Source organism: Sus scrofa, chromosome 13 (genome assembly GCF_054392235.1).
Source record: "Sus scrofa isolate SSC_HxYL_T2T_F1_AM1 chromosome 13, Sscrofa_HxYL_maternal_Yorkshire_Landrace_v2.0, whole genome shotgun sequence".
Lineage (NCBI taxonomy): Eukaryota > Metazoa > Chordata > Mammalia > Artiodactyla > Suidae > Sus > Sus scrofa.
The window spans coordinates 44,378,331-44,398,852 of NC_139395.1; the positions used below are offsets into that span (position 1 = coordinate 44,378,331).

The 20,522-nt window shown below is 54.5% G+C and overlaps 1 protein-coding gene and 1 long non-coding RNA gene across 2 annotated transcripts; one reads left to right on the forward strand and one right to left on the reverse strand.

Annotated features, from left to right (window-relative positions):
- The first annotated feature begins 4,920 nt into the window (after positions 1–4,920).
- Positions 4,921–16,781, forward strand: LOC106505595 (transmembrane inner ear expressed protein). Its single transcript, XR_001300163.3, has 4 exons — positions 4,921–5,538; positions 8,914–9,031; positions 12,400–12,549; positions 12,852–16,781. It is a non-coding gene; the product is annotated as a transmembrane inner ear expressed protein (long non-coding RNA).
- On the reverse strand, positions 14,825–20,413 carry PRSS50 (serine protease 50). Its single transcript, XM_084988378.1, has 6 exons — positions 19,984–20,413; positions 19,722–19,913; positions 18,308–18,470; positions 17,059–17,342; positions 15,686–15,852; positions 14,825–15,197 (listed from the first exon to the last, which is right to left on the reverse strand). The coding sequence occupies exons 1-6, from the start codon at positions 20,123–20,125 to the stop codon at positions 14,967–14,969; spliced, it is 1,179 nt and encodes a 392-aa protein (XP_084844504.1). The 5' UTR covers positions 20,126–20,413; the 3' UTR covers positions 14,825–14,966.
- Between the last annotated feature and the right edge of the window lie 109 nt (positions 20,414–20,522).

A 20,522-nucleotide genomic window follows, 5' to 3' on the forward strand; every position in this document is an offset into this window, starting at 1 on the left:
GCCGCCGGCCCCGCCCTCACCCCCAAAGGCCCCGCCCCCGCCCCGCCTCGGGGTGCCGCTCCTGGTCAGAGGCTAGGCGCCTGCCTGGGAGGAGGCAGAACGCTGCATCCGTCCACCTAGCTCAGGAGGTCTCCGACTGGCATCCTCCACGGTCTGCAAGATTCTGGGACCCAGTGGAGGGTAGGGGGAGGAGGAGAGGAGGCGGGAGCAGGACCCCTCCGCCCTTCCCCAACGCACAGGCACACCCACACACGCTCACGCCCAGGAGAGCCGGGCTGTGTCTGGGAAAGCAGCCTCGGTTTCCTTGTTCCGGCAGGGTCCTTCCCAGTCCCCTTTGCCACCAGATTCTGATACCCTGCGGGTCTGGGTGTAGCCCCATAACCTCGACCTGCACGAGTCAGAGAGGACGGCACAGGAGGAGCCCTGATGGGCCAGTGAAACCTGTGCCAGAGTGGGGTATACCAAAGCTGATCCCTGTGGGCCCAGCTTCCGGGCCAGCTGCCACCCTAGTCTGAGTGACCTTGGGGAAAGTCCTCTGTCCCCACTCTTGAGTCAACATGGTCCAATAGAGTGTGAAGCCAGCAGCTGACTGTGTGCCAGGACTGCTACCTTGGAAAAGATGGTGGAAGCCTAGTCCCGGCAGACCTCCAGGGATGGGGAGAGCCCACGGTTCACACCTGTAACAAAGGAGTTCACTGTCTGCTGCCCAGTCCTCTATTCACTTCCTACAATACCCAGGTTCCAGAGTATGGCTGGCATCACTGCCTCTTTCACAGCTGACAACACTGAGGCCAAGAAGACCTGTCCAGAGACAGGCAGTGGAAGAGCAGAAAGGGTGGCCCACCAACCCTCCACTCAAGCCTGAGGCAGTGGAAGGCATTCCCCATCCTGCTTTGCTGAAAAGAGATCCCCAGTGGAGGGGCATGCATGGCATGTTTGACGGTTTCTTGGCAGGTCTGTGGGTCACCTGGCATATAGGGGTGGGCAGGCAAGAGGTCTCTGGTGCTTGGGAGGAAGGGCCAAGGGCTGAAGAGTGGCCATGGCCACATGTGGAGAGAGCAAGATGGTCCGGCAGCATGTGTTCTCACCACTTTGCAACAAAACGGGCAGATAGGACAAGCCCTGATCTTGTGCTGGGTGTCTCTGGGTCAGGCCTTACCCCTCTCTGGGCCTCAGTTTCCTCATCTGTGCCTGTATCTGAGGGAACACAGTGCTGCCTAGGCTCAAGCAGGAAGGGAAGGGCCCTGTTGGCTTCCTCCCCAGAGCCCAGACTTCCTGTTCAGCCATATCTAGGGAAATTGGAAGGCTGGGGGCCAGTCTTGCCTCGACCACTCCCCACTTACTGGATAACATCATAAGCATTGTCAAGCCCAGTTTTACTGCCTGACAGATGGAGCAAGACATGCCCAGCCTCTCTCCTGGCATTGCTGGTACATTGTAATGCCCTTGGTAGTGCTCAAAAGATGGTTTCCACAGGGTCCACCTGCCCTTGGCCCTCTGCAGCACAGCCCAGGGCCCTCGCCCAATCCCACCACAGATGTGCACACACCTACCCAAACTTCTCCCACACCCCCAGCACACATACACGATTCCACAGTCATCTGTGTTACCCAGACTCATCTGCTACTGAACCCACTGGCAGGGCCTCCATGTTGTACAACTCATGTGGCGGCCCTGTATATGGGAACATGTATTCAGCTAATGTACACATCCACACAGTCAGAGAGTCACACACTGCTCCATGGAACACACACTGAGACTCACACCTAGACGTGCAGAGAAGCAAGTGCAGAGTGCATTTGTACTTCTGTGTACTCGAGTGCCCTGGAAAACAAGCACATGCTTATGAACACACAGGTCTCATCCAGGCCCGGCCCAGCCCCAGAGCTATTCTGGGCCAGGCCTGAGGCCAACAAGGTCAGAGACTGCCAGCTCCCAGCAGCCCCAGCCACAGTGTCACAGGCCTAGGCTGCCCACCCCCCACTCCCAGCCCAGACTGAGTCCCAGATGCACTAGATTCCAGCCTGGCTCTGTGACTAAGGGGATCCTCACTCCTTACCCCCTGCTTCCCCAGAGCTGAACCTTGAGCTCTGTGGTTTCAGGCTCCAGAAGAAAATGCCCACAGGGTCCCCTAGCCACTCCTAATTGACTCTGCCCACGGCTTCCAATCCAGAGGTCCTGGAGGCTGGACTGGATCCCTACAGGAAACTCATAGGAGCTAAAAATAATACACAAGGGACAAACAGGGTTCTGCAGGCCAGCATTCATGCCACCATGCATGGAGGGGACACGATCTTCCAGAAAAGCCAGACTAGAGAGGTTGAGGGTTCAGACCTCTGCCCCCTCTTAGACCAAATAGGGGTGGGGGTGCAGCGATATATGAGGACCCTCATAGGAAGAAGAAACAGTCCTGGACAGTGAGCAGGGCCCTGGATAGGAGCTGAAAACTGAGCTTGAGGCCCCAGTTCCTGAGTGAACTTAGGGCATAAACCTCTCTCTTAGCCTAAATTCTTCACAAGTAAACAGAGGAGAGGAATGAAAAGAAAAGACTTTAGCTTTCAGTATTTCCTCTCACCATGGTATTTAACACTAGAGAATTGGGAACACAAAAATTTGCAAGAATAGGGCATAGACAGAACAAGGTATAGTTGGGTTTTACACAGTGTAATTTCACGTTGCCTTTACCAATGACAGCAATGTTCATAACAATTCACATTTACTGAAGGCTTGTAATGTACAGATACCTTGATACTATAGTTATACCCATTTTACAGATGAGGAATTGAAGCTTGGAGAGATTATGTAGGCCACTGAGGGCTCATAGTTATCAATATGATCATGCCCCAGAAGTCTTCATTGTAAGCTTTAGTAACTTCAGAAGTTATAAAGTATAAAACTAAAAATTTATAAGAAACACAATAAGAAAGTTTTTCACTACTTACATTTTCTTTTTTTGTTTTGTTTTGTTTTTTTTCTTTCTTTCTACAGATGCATCTGCGGCATATAGAAGTTCCCAGGCTAGGGGTTGAATCAGAGCTGCAGCTGAGGCCTACGCCACAGCCACAGCAATGCCAGATTTCAGTCACATCTACAACCTACACCACAACTTATGGCAACATGGGATCCTTAACCCACTGATTGAGGCCAGGGTCAAACCCACATCCTCATGGATACTATGTTGGGTTCTTAATCCACTGAGCCACAACAGGAACTCCATTTACATTTTCTTTATGCTAATTTCTCTATGTGAATTTTGGAATTTGGGATAACTTTAAATTTTTTTCTGTCAAGTTTTGCCATCTTCAGAGGGCAAAAAAGGAAATTTAAGTAACTAAACTTTCAAGTGGTGTCTCTTATAAGTCTGTAGCTTTATACTTCTGAGATCATTAAAGCTTACAGCTGCACTAAGACTTTTGGGCCACCTTATTATTTAAGTCAGTTTAACTCTAAGACCTACCTGACAGTATTCACACTGTGTTTGGGGGAGATGGTGATATAGGATGTTGTGTTGGGAAAAACTGAGAAAAAGGTATATGTTAATTAGCATACAGTGAGATCTTAGCTGTGTTCCAGAGCTTGCGGCGAAGTGGAACCCACTTTGGAGCAATGGTCATCTCAGGGGACAGTGGGGACACCCATGACTGTATTCCCTTTCAGATTTCCTCATTGGGCTTTCTCTACTTTTTGGATGTAAAGCCAATGAACTTTACAAGAAGCAATGACATCCCTCCAGTCCAGGGGGGAGCCAGCCCATCAAGGTGAGCCAGCTTGTATGGATCACTCCTATAGTCGTTAGATGATATAATCCTCCCATCAGCCATGTGATGAGTCTTACCCTCTCAATTCCATAGATGAGGATGTTGAAGCAGAGAGGAGTAATGGTTTACCCAAGGGCACTGTCAGGCTCACTAACCTCAGCCCAGTCCAGTCAAGACCTCTCTGACCCTATGTCCTAAGGGTGACCTCCCTGGCTGGTCAGTGTGGCTTTCATAACAGATGGCCTGAGGAAGTGGTGGGCAGAGAGCTCCAGCAAGTGATTTGGGCTTCTGTGAAATTCCCATTTGCCTAGCCTGGGCAAGCCTGGGGAGGGTGGCGTTGCCCAGCCCACCCAGTCCCCAGAGTTTACCACCCACTGTCAGGGGTTTTCTGAGTGGGCCCCTTGGGCCAGCCATTCTTTGCCAGTGGCTCTCCCATTTTCCTTCCTGCCCTGTAATCTCCCAGCCCTGAGGCCTGTGGGTGTCCACACCTGGCCCTCACCTCTGCTGCAGCCTGTCTTGATCCTTGCCATTTACAGCACCACCAGGTGAGAACCACACAAGGCTCTGAATCTGCAGGGTTCCAAGTTCTGAGGGCAGGCCCATGGCCCAAAGCACCCCAGCCTATGCAGGTCTCCACTGGTACCCCTGGTGATGAGGAATACATGCGTCCAACACCAGGGCTGCTTCTCTAGCATTCAGCAGAAAAAAATAATAATAATGGAAGGAAGGAAAAGAGAGAGAAGGGAGGATAGACCAGAGAAGGAGGCTCCTTACCCCAGGCCTCCCCACTCCTCTTCCAAAGTCCTCCCCAGGTCTCCACAGCTCCTCTGATCCTCCATCCCTCAACCCCTGGGTTGTCACAGCTCACTCTGAGGTTAAGACCAGAGTGCAGTGTGGGCCAGGTTCAGTGACGGTCAGAGTCATGACTCAGACTGGAGTGAGAATTAGGACTTAGTCTAGGGCAAAAGCTGAGGCTCAACAAGAAACAAAACAAGGTCCTCCAGCCCTTCCAGGGGAGATCACCCTATTCCGTGAGTCTACAGATGGGAGCCTTCCATCACACCAAAGCTGGCTGTTTCGACCATACCATCCCCCATTCCCCCTCCCCTCCAGCTCTGGTGTCCAGGGTGACCAGAGCTGCCTCTGGGCAGGAAGCCAGCCCAGAAAGCCCAGGATGTCCCTGAGCGCCCGTCACCATAGCAACCTGCCTGCCCTGCTCTCCCCCACCCTCCCACCTGGGTCCAGTAAGGTTTTTCAAATTCGTAACGTCAGAATGGGGAGGGCTTCTTAGATCAGCAGATTCCAGCCCCTCCCGTTGTCCCAAATGGATAAACTGAGGCCAGACTGCGGAAGGGAGGGTGGAACCTGTTGTTCAAGGACCCGACCCCAGACTGTCCTCCCTCTCACTCACTCCCACCCCTCTGTCGTTGGTACAGTTGGGGGGGGGGGGGGAGTCTAGGGTGTGATCTCCGGAGGGGGTGGGCCCTCCACCCGGAGAGATGTGGGGGCGGGCAGCAGAAGAACCAGACACCGCTGATGAATAAATGATGCCCACTAGCAGCCTGAGATCAGATCGCCAAGCCGAGCGCCTGCTGGCCCCGGGGGCAGTCCCCGGGCCAAGGCGGCCCAGCCCGCATCCCTCTGCGCCCCCGACCTGCCGCCAAGCTGCGCTGGGAGCCCGAAGATGGCGGGGCAGTGGCGAGGCACCGGGCGGCTCTGGGCGCTGGGCGGCGCCGTGCTGGAGGTTTGCTTCGCTGTGGTCGCCGGGCAGTTGGTGGAGGTGAGGTGGGGCAGCGCGGAGGGGAGGGGTTTGGGGTGGCTGTCACCTTCCAGGCAGAGGGTTGGGGGTACCTTTCTGCCAGGAGCTGGCTTTTCCCTTCCCCTTGCCCTTAGGAGACCTGGCTTAATGGGGAGACATGGCCCTGTTCCAATCACTTCCAGACTGTGGGGGAGACTCAGCCCCCAATCTTAGTGTGCCTGACCTGTAGGAGGGCACAACCCCAGATTTCAAGAACATTTTCTGATTCAGAGGGAGGCTCACCCTGATTTTAGGGATTCCCAATCTGATTGGAGATAACAGCCTGGCCCAGTCTCATGAGGGGGCACTCACCCCTTATCCTCTAGTCTTTGGTCTGTAGGGTTACAGGGGTGGGGGCAGTGGTAATGCATAGTCTCTTGCTTCAGTATAATCTGATAAATGAGATCTAGTCACTGATCTTAGGATCTGCTGGAAGAAACAGCTTCTGCTCCAGAGATTCTCCAGAGTTCCCTGTCTAGTGGGGGAGATATAGCCTTGCACAGGAGGTGAGGACTTTCCAGGCTGAAGGGTAGAGGGTGGGAGGATGAGGACACCCTTTATGGAGCAGCCTTGTGTTGAGTCTGACTCCATACATAGCATTAGGCCCTGGAGCAGAGGTAGGAGGAATGGGGGGGCGGTACAGGCAGGGCAGGGCAGGCTAGGCCCAAGGACTTCAGGTCTTACTTGGTCCTGGTGATAACTGGGAGCTAGCAAAGTTTTCTGAGCAGGGGAGAGTAATGATGAGTCCTGGTTAGGAAGGAGAATAAATTAGAAGAGGGCACATAGTTGGAAGAACTGGGAGGAGCTGCTAAGATAGTTCAGGAAGAAGTGAGGAGGGTGGCTGGGGCAGAGAGGGAGGGGCCAGGAGCCTGGCTGGGGCCTGAAAAGAAAGGGTGGGAGCCATCCGCAGCCTCCCTAGCCCCTCTGTACCCTAGTCCTGCTGAGCCAGGAAGGGAAGTCAAAGAGGTGGACCAGACCCAGAATTCTGGAATAAAAAGCCAGAGGGAAAGGTCCAAGAGGCAGGACCAGGGAGGAGTGGGGTCAGAGCCTGTGGTATAGGCAGGGGTAAAGTGGTGAGAGCAGGCAAACAAGAAGTATAAGGGACAGCAAAGCACTGAGAAAAGCCCTTGAGGGGCAGGTGCTGGTGGGACAGGAATGGGTGAAGGACACAGCCTTATCCTTGGGGTCTGAGGGATGTGGGGACAGAGCACTGCACCCCATGCTAGCCTCTCCCTGCTGCTGACCAGGGGGCATGCTCAGAAGGCTGGGCTGGAGTCAGATGTCAGCTCTAGTGTTCCTGTAAGAGGAGCCAGGCTGGTGTGAGCCTCATGGAGTATACTCAGGCCCCTCACCAGCTGCCTAGAGGCCTCAGGTGCAGAAACTGAGTTGGTATGGGTGTAGGAGAAGCCTGAGGGTGGAGGGTCAAGGACTTCTCTCAGCCCTTAGAAGCAAGTCTTCTTGCAGCTCATTAAGGGAAATTACATGTGGAGTCCATCTGCCTGCCATCTGCCTATAGTCTGAACAAGGACCTGGCTGAGCCCAGAGTATCCAGGGAAGCACCAGTTCTTAGATGAGCAATGCTAGGGCCCATGGCACTACCCACCCCTGCCACAGGCATCACCCTCCATCAGCCTATGAGGTTCTGGTGGAGGCCAGGCCTCCAAGTTTCAGATGCAGATCCCCAGGAGTGCCTACCTCAAGGGGATGCCTGTTACCTGTTATGCTCTACCCAAGTCCCCTATTGGGGTGTCTTGAACAAAGCTGGAACAGAATGTGTCAGAAGAGAGCTCTTGGCTGCCCAGGCTCTAAACCTGAGATCTTTACTCTGGCCCTCAGAGTCTTCAAGTCATATAACCCAGCTGGGCCAACACAGTCAGCCTTAGAATCAGGGAACCACATCATGGCCCAAGCCTTGGCCCTGACTCTTCAGACATGTGTCTGACCACATGTGCATGTACTCCAACCACACATGTGCCCTATACCCACAGTGCCCAATCCCAAACATGTGCCTGAGCCCACACATGTGTTTGACCCTGCAAATGGGCCTCTCCTGGGATGATGCTGAGGAAGGGTGCCTTCTTGCCAATTTTACCACTCAGGTTGTGTAGAGAGCTTCTCAGAGACCCCTGGAACCACCACACTCAAGTTATAGATGGAGAAACTGAAGCCTAGAGAAAAGAAGACTTCTACCTCTGTTTGCCTTATTTAAGAGAAAAGAGCTAAGAATAACCTACCAATCCCAGGCACATAGATCCTCTGGGTTACCTGGGACAGACTGCTAGTCCTCTTTGAGTGTCCATAACACATGCTGAAGAGTGGTGTTCATTAGATGAAGAAGTATCTGGCTTTTGGAGGTGCCCCATCCATTCTTATGGACCAGGGGAAAGACTGGACAGATGGTTGAGCTGTGGGTTGCCTTTCCTTCCCAGAGAGCCAGAAGAGACTCTTCATGGCTGTCCTCTTTTGGTTAGTCAGGGGACAACGCCATGCACAGATGTCCCAGAGTCCTTTCTCTCTCCAACTACTAACCCCCATCCACACCCCCGAGCCAAACTTGGAGACAAAGATAGGGCCATACCCCTCTACGTCCTGCAGGTCAGGGACAGGTATTGCTTGACAGCAGCCCCCACACACATGCACACGGCAGGGCCACGTCCCCTCAAATCTCCAGGACAGGGTGGTCTTCTACTGGGAAGGTGGAAAGTGGTGCACTGTGCTCTACTCAAGACTGCTCCAAATGTGCTTACAACTTCTAGCCTCCAGGTGTCACCATCGCATTTTGGACAAATTATTTATCTAGTCCTGTTTGGTGAGGATTCTGGCCTAGGAAGGGACTCGGGTAGGACAGGCGACTGCTGAGGCCACCTGGTGGGGGTTCTGGTGAAGTAACAGTGACAGAGCCCTGACTCCAGTTCCATACCCCAGCCCACACTGCAGGTATATGAGAACAAACTCCCACAGGGCTGTAAAGGCTTCACCTTGGCTCTGGCCTTGGTCCTGAGACCCAAGCTGCCTTTGTGGAGCCCAGGACTAGAGCAAGAGGAAAGAAGCATCCTTGAACCTGATTGGGACAGGCCATCCACATTTGCTTCTCGGGGCTTTGGTTTCCCCAAGCATCAACCACCTTCACACTCCAAGTTCCTGGCTCCATCGTTCTGGGGCTCTGCCACCTTCTTCTGTTCTAAATCTGGAACTTCCCAAGGTCTGAGGCATTGGCTATGAATGTCTAAGACACTGATTCTAGCCAATTCTGAAATGCTTGGGCTGAGTAAGTTCTTGCTGAGACCTGGGTCTCTCTGGGCCCAGTCCTAGCCCTTAGACTCTGCCTGGCTCACTCTGTTTTCTCACAACCTGCAGCCCAGCACAGCACCACCCAAGCCCAAGCCACCCCCGCTGACCAAGGAGACGGTGGTGTTCTGGGACATGCGCCTGTGGCACGTGGTGGGCATCTTCTCGCTCTTCGTGTTGTCTATCAGTAAGTAGCTGCTCCCTCCCTCCCCACCACACCACAGTGGGAGCACAGCACCACCCCCAGCACCACCCCCAGGGGCTCAGAACAGCAATTCCGGGCAGTGCAAGCAGGCCAGGCGCCCGCAGGAGGCCCGCGGTGGTTTCTGGCACCTCCTGATCCACACAAAGTCCCTGTGGAGGGCTGACAGGCTGGTGGTGACCTGAAGTATTCTGCCTGACTGGGGATGCAGCCACATGGCAATTATGGTAATTACAGGGGACTCCACTGAACCAGGACGCGGACGTGTCATTTTTCCCTATCGCTGGCCTCCTCATGCTTTTCCTGCAGTTTGGCCAGCTTAAAGTGCCCACACCCAGAGGCCCTAGCAAGGACACCCTTGGCTGCAGCTCAGCCCAAAGGCTCCCCAGACGCCCAGCAGATGTGGTTCTCAGGCTGCAAACCCTGTACTGTCACCAAAAAAAAAAAAAAAAGCCATTTCTCCGGAATGACTCACACCCACCTCAATTAAAAGCAGGAGACCCCTTCCTCTCTTGGACCTGGAAGGTGCTTGATGCAAAGTCATAATAGCAGCAGGATTGGCATGTTCTCTTCAGTTGTCCTTCTGGAGTAGGGCTCTGGAGTTGGGAAAAAGGGAGCTGAGCTGAGAAATGCTGGCTGGGTGGGGGAGGTAGCCAGGGTACAAAGCGGAATCTGACAGAGGTTCCTACAGGCCTAAGGGGGCAGTGGGGGTGGGGGTGGAATACAGGCAGTAAGGGAAAGAAAACCCATTCTCCCAGCAAAGGCTTCATGGAGGTGAGGTCCTTTGGGCTCTAGATCAGTAGGATGGAAGAGTGGTTTTCCTAGGTAGGCAGAGGGACAGTATGGGCAGAGGTGGCAAGAAAGAGCCTGCACACAGGTCTCAGATAACCCCTATAATGTTTACTAAGTATACCCTGGGTCAGGAGCTAAAGGGATATTAAAGTTCTAGCTGGAGCTGTCCTGGGATGAGGTCACCAGGAGGCAGGGCTGATCACAAGTGCCCATCCAGATGTGGGAGGCTCCAGAGGAGACAAGTAATCTAATTTGTATGTGCTTCTCCTGGCACCAGAAGTGCCCTCCCTGCAGGAAAACAGCCATCCCTTCATCATCACCATTACTTCACAGCTGGAGTGGGAGCAGGATCTAAGCAAGAAGTGGCCTTTTTCTCCTAGCCAAAACTGATCAGCCAAGCTTGAGTGGAGACCCTGCAGACAGATAGGTGTGGCTGCAGCCCCAGCCCAGCTGTCCAGAGAGGGGAACAACCCCCAGTACCAACAGGCAGGGTTGAGGAAGGATTCTGCCCTGCAGGGGCCACCAAAAGAGTCCAGGACAAAGGTCCAAGGAGCAGTTGTGGGGCACCTCAGGGACAGCTGAGGGCACACAGTGGCTTCTCCCAGGTTTTTCTTGGCCCTAGATAGTAGAGGTGCCTGGGGTCACATAGGCAAGTTGCAGTGTCAGACCCAGAGAGCCACTTGCATCTCAACCACACAGATCAACTTCCACTCCTAACCCCATTTCCTAGAGAAAGGTAAGGGATCGTCCCAAAAGCCTCTGAGCAGCAGATCAGCACTTGTTACCTTCTGTGCAGTGCTCTAGGGAATAGGGAAGGCACAGCCCCATCTTCTGTGGAGGAAACATCTTCCCTGCTTCCCAGTCTGCTTGGGCCTAGGTGGCACAGCTGTTAGTGGAGCATCGGATTCCAGAACCTTGTGGAAGAGGCTAGAGTTGGATGGGGGGCCTCTTAGGGGTCCTCTCCAGCCTAAGGACTCCTATCCCAAGTCCCTGCCTTGGCCATGGAACTCGATCCAAGGAACTTTGTTTCTCTGCTTCTTTGAAGAAAAGCAACAAGGACAGGCTGGGTGGGGCAGGTCTGGAGTGAAGGGTGGTGCTTGAGTCCTACTCTAGCTTCTAGTAGTTGCAGCTGTGCTCTCTTTGAAGCCCAAGGCTTCTAGGGCACTGGGACCAGCCTTTTGCAGAGAGTCTGAATGGGCATTGTCCTGAGGAGGTAACTGGCCAGGTGACTGGAAGAAGTGACCCAAGCTAGTAGAGTGGGATGGGGGACCAATTTGGGCCTTGGGCACACAGGGGTCTGGAGACAGACCAGAACTCAGGTTTTTGGGTAAGAAAGGCCTGTTGTCATCTCAGGTCTATTCCTGGACAACAATGCACAGTCACGTATACTGATAAGACCCTCACACAGCACCCCCAGAGTGTTCCTGGATGCTGCTGATCCCCCACACATTCACTCCAGAGTGCAGTCCTATCCTCAGCAGCAAAGACCATCTCATTCATTCCTTTTTTCATTCTGTTAAGTCTGGGGGAGATTCACTGGGTCACAATATTGGCTGAAGAGGTTGCACAAGGTGACCCCAGGGGGTGCTCCAGTCCAGGCCATGTAGGTCTGATCCATCTTCCCCAAAATAGGTCTGACTTGTCCTGCCTGGACCTCCTGCCCGAACCTCCTGCCCCTAGGAGTCTGCCAGGAAGTTATGTCTGGTCATCTGATTTATAATAGGAAGCAGCTCCATCCCCTCCCCTGAGGCTGGGGCCAAGGTGGTCAGACTGTGGGGGCCTTAGAAAAATAAACGCAGTCCAGCCGGGTCCTGGCAGCCCTGCCTCACACATCCCTAGACAGGCCAGCTTCATGCCCTGGCTCAGCTTGCGTGGGCACAGCTGCCCTGAGCTGGAAAACCACTTCTGGAATAACTCTGTCTGAGGTGAATGCCCCAGGGGAAGGTCTATGCCCTCTTACAGGCTCTCACAGCCAGGAGGAGCTTAGGCTTGTCCTCAAGGAGGTTGAAGAAGATGCAGCCACATCCTCCAGGGTCTGAGGTGTTCTCAGGAGCCTGGGGAGGAAACACAAGGATGCTCCAGGAGCCCAGAGGCCTGAATTGGAAGTATAGGACAGCCTCCAGGAAACTGTAGCTTTAGTCATGGTGCAAACCACTGCCCTGCCCTCTCAATCTACTCAGAGAGACCCTCAATCTAGTCAGAAAGACCCTCAGGACCAGGACTGGTGACATGATATATGGGGCCAGTGCAAAATGAAAATATGAGATCCCTTGTTTAGAAATTAAGAATTTCAAGAAAGTGGCAGCAGACCATTAAACCAGGGCACAAGGCCCTTCGGGGGCGGGGGGGGCATGTGACTGCATAAAGCCATGTAACTGCACGGGAATGATGTCTTGAAAATCCCAGAGCTCATGTGGGTTTTTGCAAAATGTGGAGCCTCCTGAGAGAGTGTCTGGGGTGAGACACACATAGGTAGGTGGAGACAGGCCTGAAAATTTGGACACTATTCCTGGGGTGTCTGACCTCTGGCCCCGGCCAAGCCTGCTCTGTTCTCCCCATAGTTATCACTCTTTGCTGCATCTTCAACTGCCGCGTGCCACGGACCCGGAAGGAGATTGAGGCCCGGTACCTGCAGCGCAAAGCAGCCAAGATGTACACAGACAAACTGGAGACTGTGCCACCTCTCAATGAGCTCACAGAAATCCCCGGAGGTGAGCAGGCCTCGGCCCCAACCCCGCCACCATCCTATCCTGCCAAGCCAGCCAGTTCCTCAGTCCTGCCACCCAGAGCTGCCCTATTCCTCCCCTCCACCTGGTTCAGGGAGGAGACCCAGACCCGTCCCTGCAGACCAGAGCACAGAAATGGGTCAGGGTGAAGCAGGGAAAATAAGCTATTCTGCAGGTAGGAGAGGTTTGTAAGGAAGAAGGAATGAAGGGCTGAACTGTGAGGCTCTGGTGCAGGCTCTGGGACCCAGTCTCACTCCTATCATATACCTCTTTCTTCTCCTCCACAGAGGATAAGAAAAAGAAGAAGAAGGACAGTGTGGATACAGTGGCCATTAAGGTGGAGGAGGATGAGAAAAAGGAGGCCAAGAAGAAGAAAGGCGAGAAATAGGAGAGCTTCCTGGAGGTGGCTCCAGACATCTTAGACTCCAAGCTCACACGTGGACCATAGAGGTTGCAGATCATCCTCCTCCAGCTCAGAGAGGGTTGCTGAAGCCCAGGACCCTGTCTTAGAGCCTATCAGGGCAGGGACAAGACTACATGAGGTGTTTTGCCTCCCGGCCTGGACTCCACTCCTTTCATCCCGTCCACATGATCGCCCAGCAGTGGTGGTCTTGGGCCACTCTCCCTCTGTAGATCCAAAGTGGCCTTCACCTACATGCTTCTGTTCCCTCTTCTGCCAGGAACAGCAGTGACTAAAGGGGTAATGGGATGTGGCTTTTCTTCTGAAAGGGGATGGCTGACCTTGATGGGCCATAGGTAAGGCCTCACCAGGCTGGTCACAAGAAGGGATAGGGCCAATGGGGGAAGCTATGGCAGCAGGAGGTTCTCAGACTTGGCTGGATAGCAGCTTTGGTGGGGAGGGACTGCCCCAAGCCTGGCAGGGCTTCTGGCACAAGGCAGGGCAGTGAGGGGGACCAGAAGCAGAACCCCTAGCCCAATAGATGCCAAGCTCCAGGCAATAGATGTACCAGTTTTACATGTAGTGATGCCGCTGAGGCTGCTGGGGGGCCTAGCATGAGGCCTGAGGGCTGAAGGGGCAGTTCAAGGGTGTAGAAGGCTGAGGCCAGTGGGCCAGAAGGAAAAGGAAAACTGCCACTTGGGCCCAATATTGGGAATCCAGGGAATATTTAAGAAGCCAAGGGGGGCCTCGGGCAGTTCTGGTAGCCCTTTCTATACTCAGCCATGATGGCAGGTGTTAGGGCCCCATGAGATCACTTCAGGGAGCAGCTAGGGATTGAGGCAGCAGCCTTCCACCTGCTGAATATGACAGCACACCACTTCCTCTTCTATTCTCAACCATGGTGCCTAAAAGAAGCACTGCTGATCAGAAGATGAAGACCCAAACTGGACATGGGGACTGAATCCTTGGACAGGGGAGATACAGAGAAGGGTTTCTGGATGGCAGCGAAAATCAGCTGAAGTACTCAAACCTGGGCCTGGTACTCAAACACCAGAGGTTTCCAAGCTGCTAGCAAAGCTCAGGCTGCCTCTGCAGCCTGTGGAGATCTGTAAATAAAGCTGAGTGCCTTCTCATACCTGAGTGACCTCAGATGATCCCTCAGGATGCCCCATCCCTGGAGCATTTGCCTGGAGGGTGAGACAGTGATTGGTGATAGGTCACTCAGGCTAGGCTGACATTCCCTCCCCTGACTTTTCTCCCAGGCTGAATTCAGATGAGCCAGAGGGAGAGGGTATTCAAGAGGCAGAGGGTGAGGGATCATCCCTCACCAGTCCTGCTGCCGTGCCTCAGGGCTGGGCTCTGCTGGCTGCCTCCCTGACCTCTGACCTGAGCCTCCACTAGCCCTTTGTCAAAAGGCATGTCTGCTGATGGTAGCGATAATGTCTGATCCCAGTGGGCATCTGCCTCAGTCTCCAGGCACGGGGCAGGGCTAGGTCAAAGACTACGACAGTGCTTCAGGACAACGACAGGGTATGTTCTAGCCAGAAGACAGGCCAAAGTCAAGAACACATGTACCTCCCCAGCTCAGATGGAGCTGCACCTTCACCCCCAGCCTCACATGGTTTTCTGGCAGCCCCAGATTCAGCCTGGGTAGTACATTTGAGGCTTTCCATCATCTGACCCCAATATTATCCCAACGCACTCCCTCCACCTTCTACAAGAGCCACCCTGAACTTTTGGCTGGAGGCAGATCCTGGGGCTCTGCACTTTTCAGTATAAACTGCCCAGAGTCACCCATCCCAGCCCCGTCTGGTTCTCTTATCTCCCACTGGAGCAGGCCCAGCCAAGTAGGAGGAGGCATTGGGAAAAGAAGTGTTTAATTGAGCACCTACTCTCTGCCCTGCCTTGTGGGGCTGTGAGAGCTGCACCTATAGCGTTCTGGGCACAGAGGTTTGAGGGGGGCCCTGGGCAAGGAAGGCTGCACTCAGGGACAGCACAAGTGTCAGAGGGTAGCAAGGAGGCTGAGGTGCAGCGGGAGTACCAGGAGCAGAGCCCTGGATGGGGTTGGCAAAGTCTGCCCATTGATGTGTTCCCAGATCCACCGCTCGTAGGAGGAGATGTGTAGGTAGATGGGTGGGGCCTCACTCTTCTTGCAGCCTGGTCCCCAGCTCACCATGCCCACCAGGTACCATATGCTCGCCACAGGACAGGCCAAGGGCTCACCACTTATCTCCTGTGGGAAGGAGCGGGGGAACAAAAAGGGTCAGGGAGGCCAGATGTTATCCGAGGAAGACTTGATCCAGATCAGGGACAAGCAGTGTGCCCTCACACCCAACCTTCCCTGCAGCGCCTGAGTGTCACATAGCTGAGAGATGTCCTTGAAGCCCTGACCCAAGACACCTTCTTCAAAGGGCTCCACCTTCCATCTCTCTCCATCCCCCCATCTCTTTAACACCCACCCTCTATCTTCTCACCACCCCTCCTCCCTCACCTCCAACCTTCATCCCCACTCCCCCATCTTTCTCACCCAGGCCCCACCCCCCATCTCCTTCTTCCCAATCTCCATCCTCCATCAAACCTATCCTCCTCCATCTTTCCATCTTCCCCCTTGGTCACCCCAGCTCATCCCCACCCCCTCAGGTCCTGTCTCTCCTGTGCCCTCACCCCACTCCTTGCCAGGTGCCCAGGAAGGCATGTGAGCAAAGGGGAAGTGGTGCTCACATAGCAGAATTGTTCCCTGTTGACGTCCTTTGCACAAATCATCTGGGAGTTGATGATCTGAATCAGAGAGGGGATTTTGAAGAACCTGTGGTAGAAGCTGTCACACTCTGTGCTGTTCACAATGGTGACTTCTTTCTCCTGGATGGTCCGGGACTGGGGCCACATACCTGTGGAACAGGGGCCCCCATTCAGGCTTGGCAGGGTTTTTCTTGCCCACTGGTAGCAGCCTTGTGTCCATCCCTGCTTGCTCCTCGCCTCTCCTCCACCCTTTTCTCCTTGCTACACAGCAGCCCTGGAAATCTCTCCAGGCTTAGCCCACCTACCACTCCAGCTAATGCTCCCCAAGGGCCCCTCAATAAGAGACCTTGGGGCAGCCTACCCATGATCTAGCCTTGATGGGCCTAGTCTCACGTCCTGCAGAGTCCAATCCATTGAGTTCATTCTGACCTCAGTATCTTGGCTTTTGTGACCCTCTCCTCAAAGCCTACCAACCCATCTCAGGTATAAATCCTGCCTTTCCTTCAAGCCCTCCCCAGAGGCCTCTTCCTTCCCTAACCTTCCCCAGACTCCCCTCCATGGTTTCCAGGCCATGGCGTGTCTCTGTCCCTAGTCTGAGCTCCTGGGGGATAGATGACTTCTGAATGCTCCCAGCCATTCCCCAAGAGAGGCCATGGCAGCAATGACAAAAATGCCACATCACCCCAGGCTGGAGACCTTGTGGGTATTTCAGGCTATCTGAATCCATGAGGCCAGAGGGCAGGGCACCTCTCTTGTGGGAAAGGGATAGGGAAGGGTTCCCTGAAGAGAATGGACATTCCAGAGCCCATAAGGAAATGGGCCCTTGGATGGCCCTGGGACCGCACTCCTGCTCTTAAGCCTCCTAAATTGAGATGATGAGGGACTGGGGGGAGAGAGCCATAAGTGGACTCCAGTGACTCCCATCTTCTGTGTGCAGACTGCCCTTAGCCAACAACATGGGATCTTCTGGGGATCTTTTTACAAACACAGAATCCTGCTCCTCTCACTTTTGGATGTTTTGCTTCAAGACGTGGATGACCTGGGATTGTGTACAGACAACAAGATATTACTATGTGTCTCCTCTGCCTTCAAGGAAGTCCTGTTTACATGCCCTGGCCTAGGCCTGAGGACTCAAGAGCAATCTGGGTTCCCTAAGGCCTGAATGGCCATGATAATGTTAACTTCTGAGATCCTGAAGGGGAAAGAGGCCTCAGAGATGAGAGCTTGACAGGAAGGTGAGGGGACAGCGGACTCCCTGGGGAAGATGTCTCAGAAAAGTCTGTCTGTGGTAGACCCCAGCCTGCACCCCGGTCCTCTCCCACACCAACCACCCTGCTTTGGGGAGACTTACTCACCGTCAACCCTGGGGAGTCCCCAGCCTGTCACAGTGCAGAGGGTGTAGTCCTCTGCCACATAGTCCAAGCCAGGCAGGCAGATGGGCCAGACATACTTGTTGTACTTGAGTGGCTGCTCAAGCTTAAGGAGGGCAATGTCATTGGCCCGGCCAATCCAGGTCCAATACCGATGCGCCCGGTAATGGCTGTTCACGATGACCTGCTGTGCCGGGACGTCAACGGTGGACGTTGATATCTGGTCAATCCATGGACTCCCCACCCGCACTGAATAGGTAACATTACTCCTAGGGGAATGACAAGGGGAGTCTGCCATCAGCTCCAGGAACCCCACCCCAGTCTGCACTCCTTACCCTCCACACAGCTGTTCTACTCTGAACCTACTCCACAGCAGATGTGAATGGGGCCTCGCTCGCACACTGTGTAGTCTGGTCCTCAAAACAACCTTTCATTTTATGGAGAGGAAAACCCAGGCTCCAGTGACTGGCTCAAGGCTACACAGCTAGGAAGTGGTGGAGCTGTGATGTGGAGCCAGTTTTCTCTGGTTCCAAACTCTAGACACTGTCCAGTGTCCCATGCTGGCCCTGGAAATGCAATCAATTGGCCAGGCCTTGCCTTCCGGCATCCTTTCAATTGGTGCACCCCTGGAGTCTCTGTGTCGGCCCTGAGGCTTGGAGCACGCTTCTCCACTAGTCAACCTCACAGCCAGCACATATGTGACCCTCAGGCTGCTCCCTGGCCTGAAAATATAGGCATGCCCACTCTGTCTCTTCACACAGACCAGACTCTACTATGAGCATCTATCTTCTTGTCTAACTTTCCCAGCACCAGGAGTGGTGCAGCCCTGCCCTCTTCTGCCCCCAGCACCCAGGCCTGGACCTGGCTTTGAAGAGTGCCAAGGCTGTTGGGTGAATGAAGGAAGAGATGAGTAAGTGAAGCAAAGTGTGTGGAACAGAAAAATTAGGACCTTCTTTTCTGTAGATAGGAGGAAGGAGGCCTGGACAGCAGTTTGCAAGCCTGTTTCCTCTCTGTGGAATGACTACACAGGCCTGGTGAGAGGAGCAAGTTCCCAGATCCCAGAAAGGAATCTTCAGGATTTGACCTCCACCTGCTTGGACCTGGTTTAAGGAGGGCTGGGAGTATGGGGTTCTGCAGAGGGCAGAGCTTTCACTTGATGGACCAGCTGGCAGGATGACTGGGGCCCCAGTGGCTCCAAACAACTTTCCACCCATCCATGTAGGCCCCGACTCACTGGATCATGCAGTGGGCCACGGTCAGCACCCAGCGGGAGGCAATGAGGGTGCCTGCACAGATATGTGTGCCATTGGCCCGCACACTGACCATCCATGGCCACCGCCGAGCCATGGCTTCCGGATCCCTGAGGGTGGGGTCCTGCTCATAGGAGAAGCCACAGGCTGAGGAGGAAAGCCAAAGGAGCTTGATAAGGAATGGGCCCTTCCAGCCATATCCCTCTCCCTCCTCCCTCCCCTCAGCCTGATCTCCCACCTCTCTAGCTGCTGGCCTACACCCATCCAATAAACTTCCTCATTGGTCATCACATAATGTCATCCACATGAGGACTGGGATCTCCAGCCTCAGAAGGACCTCGGCACCCCCCAGGTATCCCTCTCTCTGTTCCCACAGCCCAGGGCCCAGGGAATTCCCAGGCACCAGGTGCACCACAGTCCCCTTGTCCTGGCTACACAGACCTCATGGCCAAGCCTGTCACAAACTCATCTGTGCTTCCATCTGGTTCCCCTACTTCAGCCATGGCAGACCCCTCCCCCTCCTCTAGGATCCTTCTCCTGTGATTCACTGAGAAAAAGGCAGACGACCTAAGAGAAAAAGGGCAATGAGCATGAACACACACATCTAAGGACAAAACCTCAGTGGCAAACAAAGAAGCTGCTCTGCCCCATTAGCCCTCAGGGGAGTGCAGACTTAAACCACACTGAGGTTCTGCTCACACCACCTGCCAGGCAAAACTAAATGTCCCTGGTACTAAGTGTTGGTGAGGATCACGGCCCCAGACTGCTCACTCACTGCTGAAGGGAGTATCAATGAGTGCAGCCACTCTGGAAAAGCTTTTACGGAAAAGTTCTTTAAACTAAAGTTGCACATATCTAAAACCAGCAGTCTCCCTCCTAGGTGTTCCAGATGGACTAATGGATTGTAAGCTCAATGTAAGTGGGCCATGACCAGCCGCTGTAAAGGCTACCACACACAGGAGAGTGCTGCCGGGCAGTTAAACTACGTGCACTGAATTCCAGGGTGAGAAGTATTGCTTAAGTGGTCCTTATTTAAACATAGTCAAAAGCCACACCTGGAGAGAACATCTTGTGGTTGTTCCCTGAGACACCCAAGGGCAGGTTCCCTGAAAGCCATGCTGGAGACCCCCAACGGCCTTGGCAGGGAGCCTGGGTTGGTGGAGAGGTCCCAGCCCCACAGGCCCTTCAGGGAGGCCGGACCATGCAGCACACCTCAGGCTCCCCTGACTTTCCTTGCCTCCTTCCCCACCAGGATGGAAGGCCTGACCCAAATAGGTGCTCAATAAGCACTAGTAAAAGGAAGGTCTTCTCTCACTCTCCCTGCCGCTTCTTCGTCTGTCCCTTAAGGTCCTCAAGACGCTCCAGCACCCTCCTCCACATGGAGGCCGCTTTACTCACTAGGAAGGAAGTCGTCGGCCTTAGAAGTAGAGGACTGCAGGGTCGTGGGCTGCCGGGTGGTGGTGGTGATGTCCTGCCGGGGGAAGCGACCACCACCCAAGGGACAGGTGGCACCCGGCGTACAGGGGGCGCCAGAGTTGGCTGAGGCAGCCATTGACTGGATCCCCGGCTCTGCACCAATGCCCAAGCAACCTGTGGAAGGACGCGGAGGATCAGAGGTGGAGGATGGGCGTGAGAGCGGAAGGGCGGGGGTGAGGCTCACCCGTGGGCCACAGCGGCGGCAGAAGCAGCAGCAGCAGTAGCAGGAACCGGAGCCCAGTCTGGGTGAGGGCAAGGGCGAAGGTAGACCTCATGGGGCGCTGGGGGCTGTGCCTGCCGGCCCGCCATCCACACCAAGGCTCCATCAGCAGCAAGTAGCGACCGTGCCACGATGCTCCTCTCGCGATGGCGCTGCCCGGGCTCACCCCACTATGGCGACCCCCAATGGCTTCTGCGCTGTGGTGGGCGAGTCTGGTCCCGCCTGCTTGGCGCCCTCCAGTGGTCCCCTGCAATGGTGCACCTGGTGCCCTGGCGGCCCTTAGGTGGGCCAGAGTGGTGTGTGGCCTGAGGGCATCCCCCGACTGCCTGGCTTTGGCCACGGCTCTGCCCTTCTGGGACCCTGCAGCCTGGCCAAGCAAGTTTCTTGGAGTCCCTTAACCTCACCTCAGCTGGTTCCTGCACCTCCTTGTCAGACAGCCCGCTTCCATCCCTGCCTGGTGATATAAAGGCCCAATCCCTGGGACTGGCCTCAGGGGTTTCCAA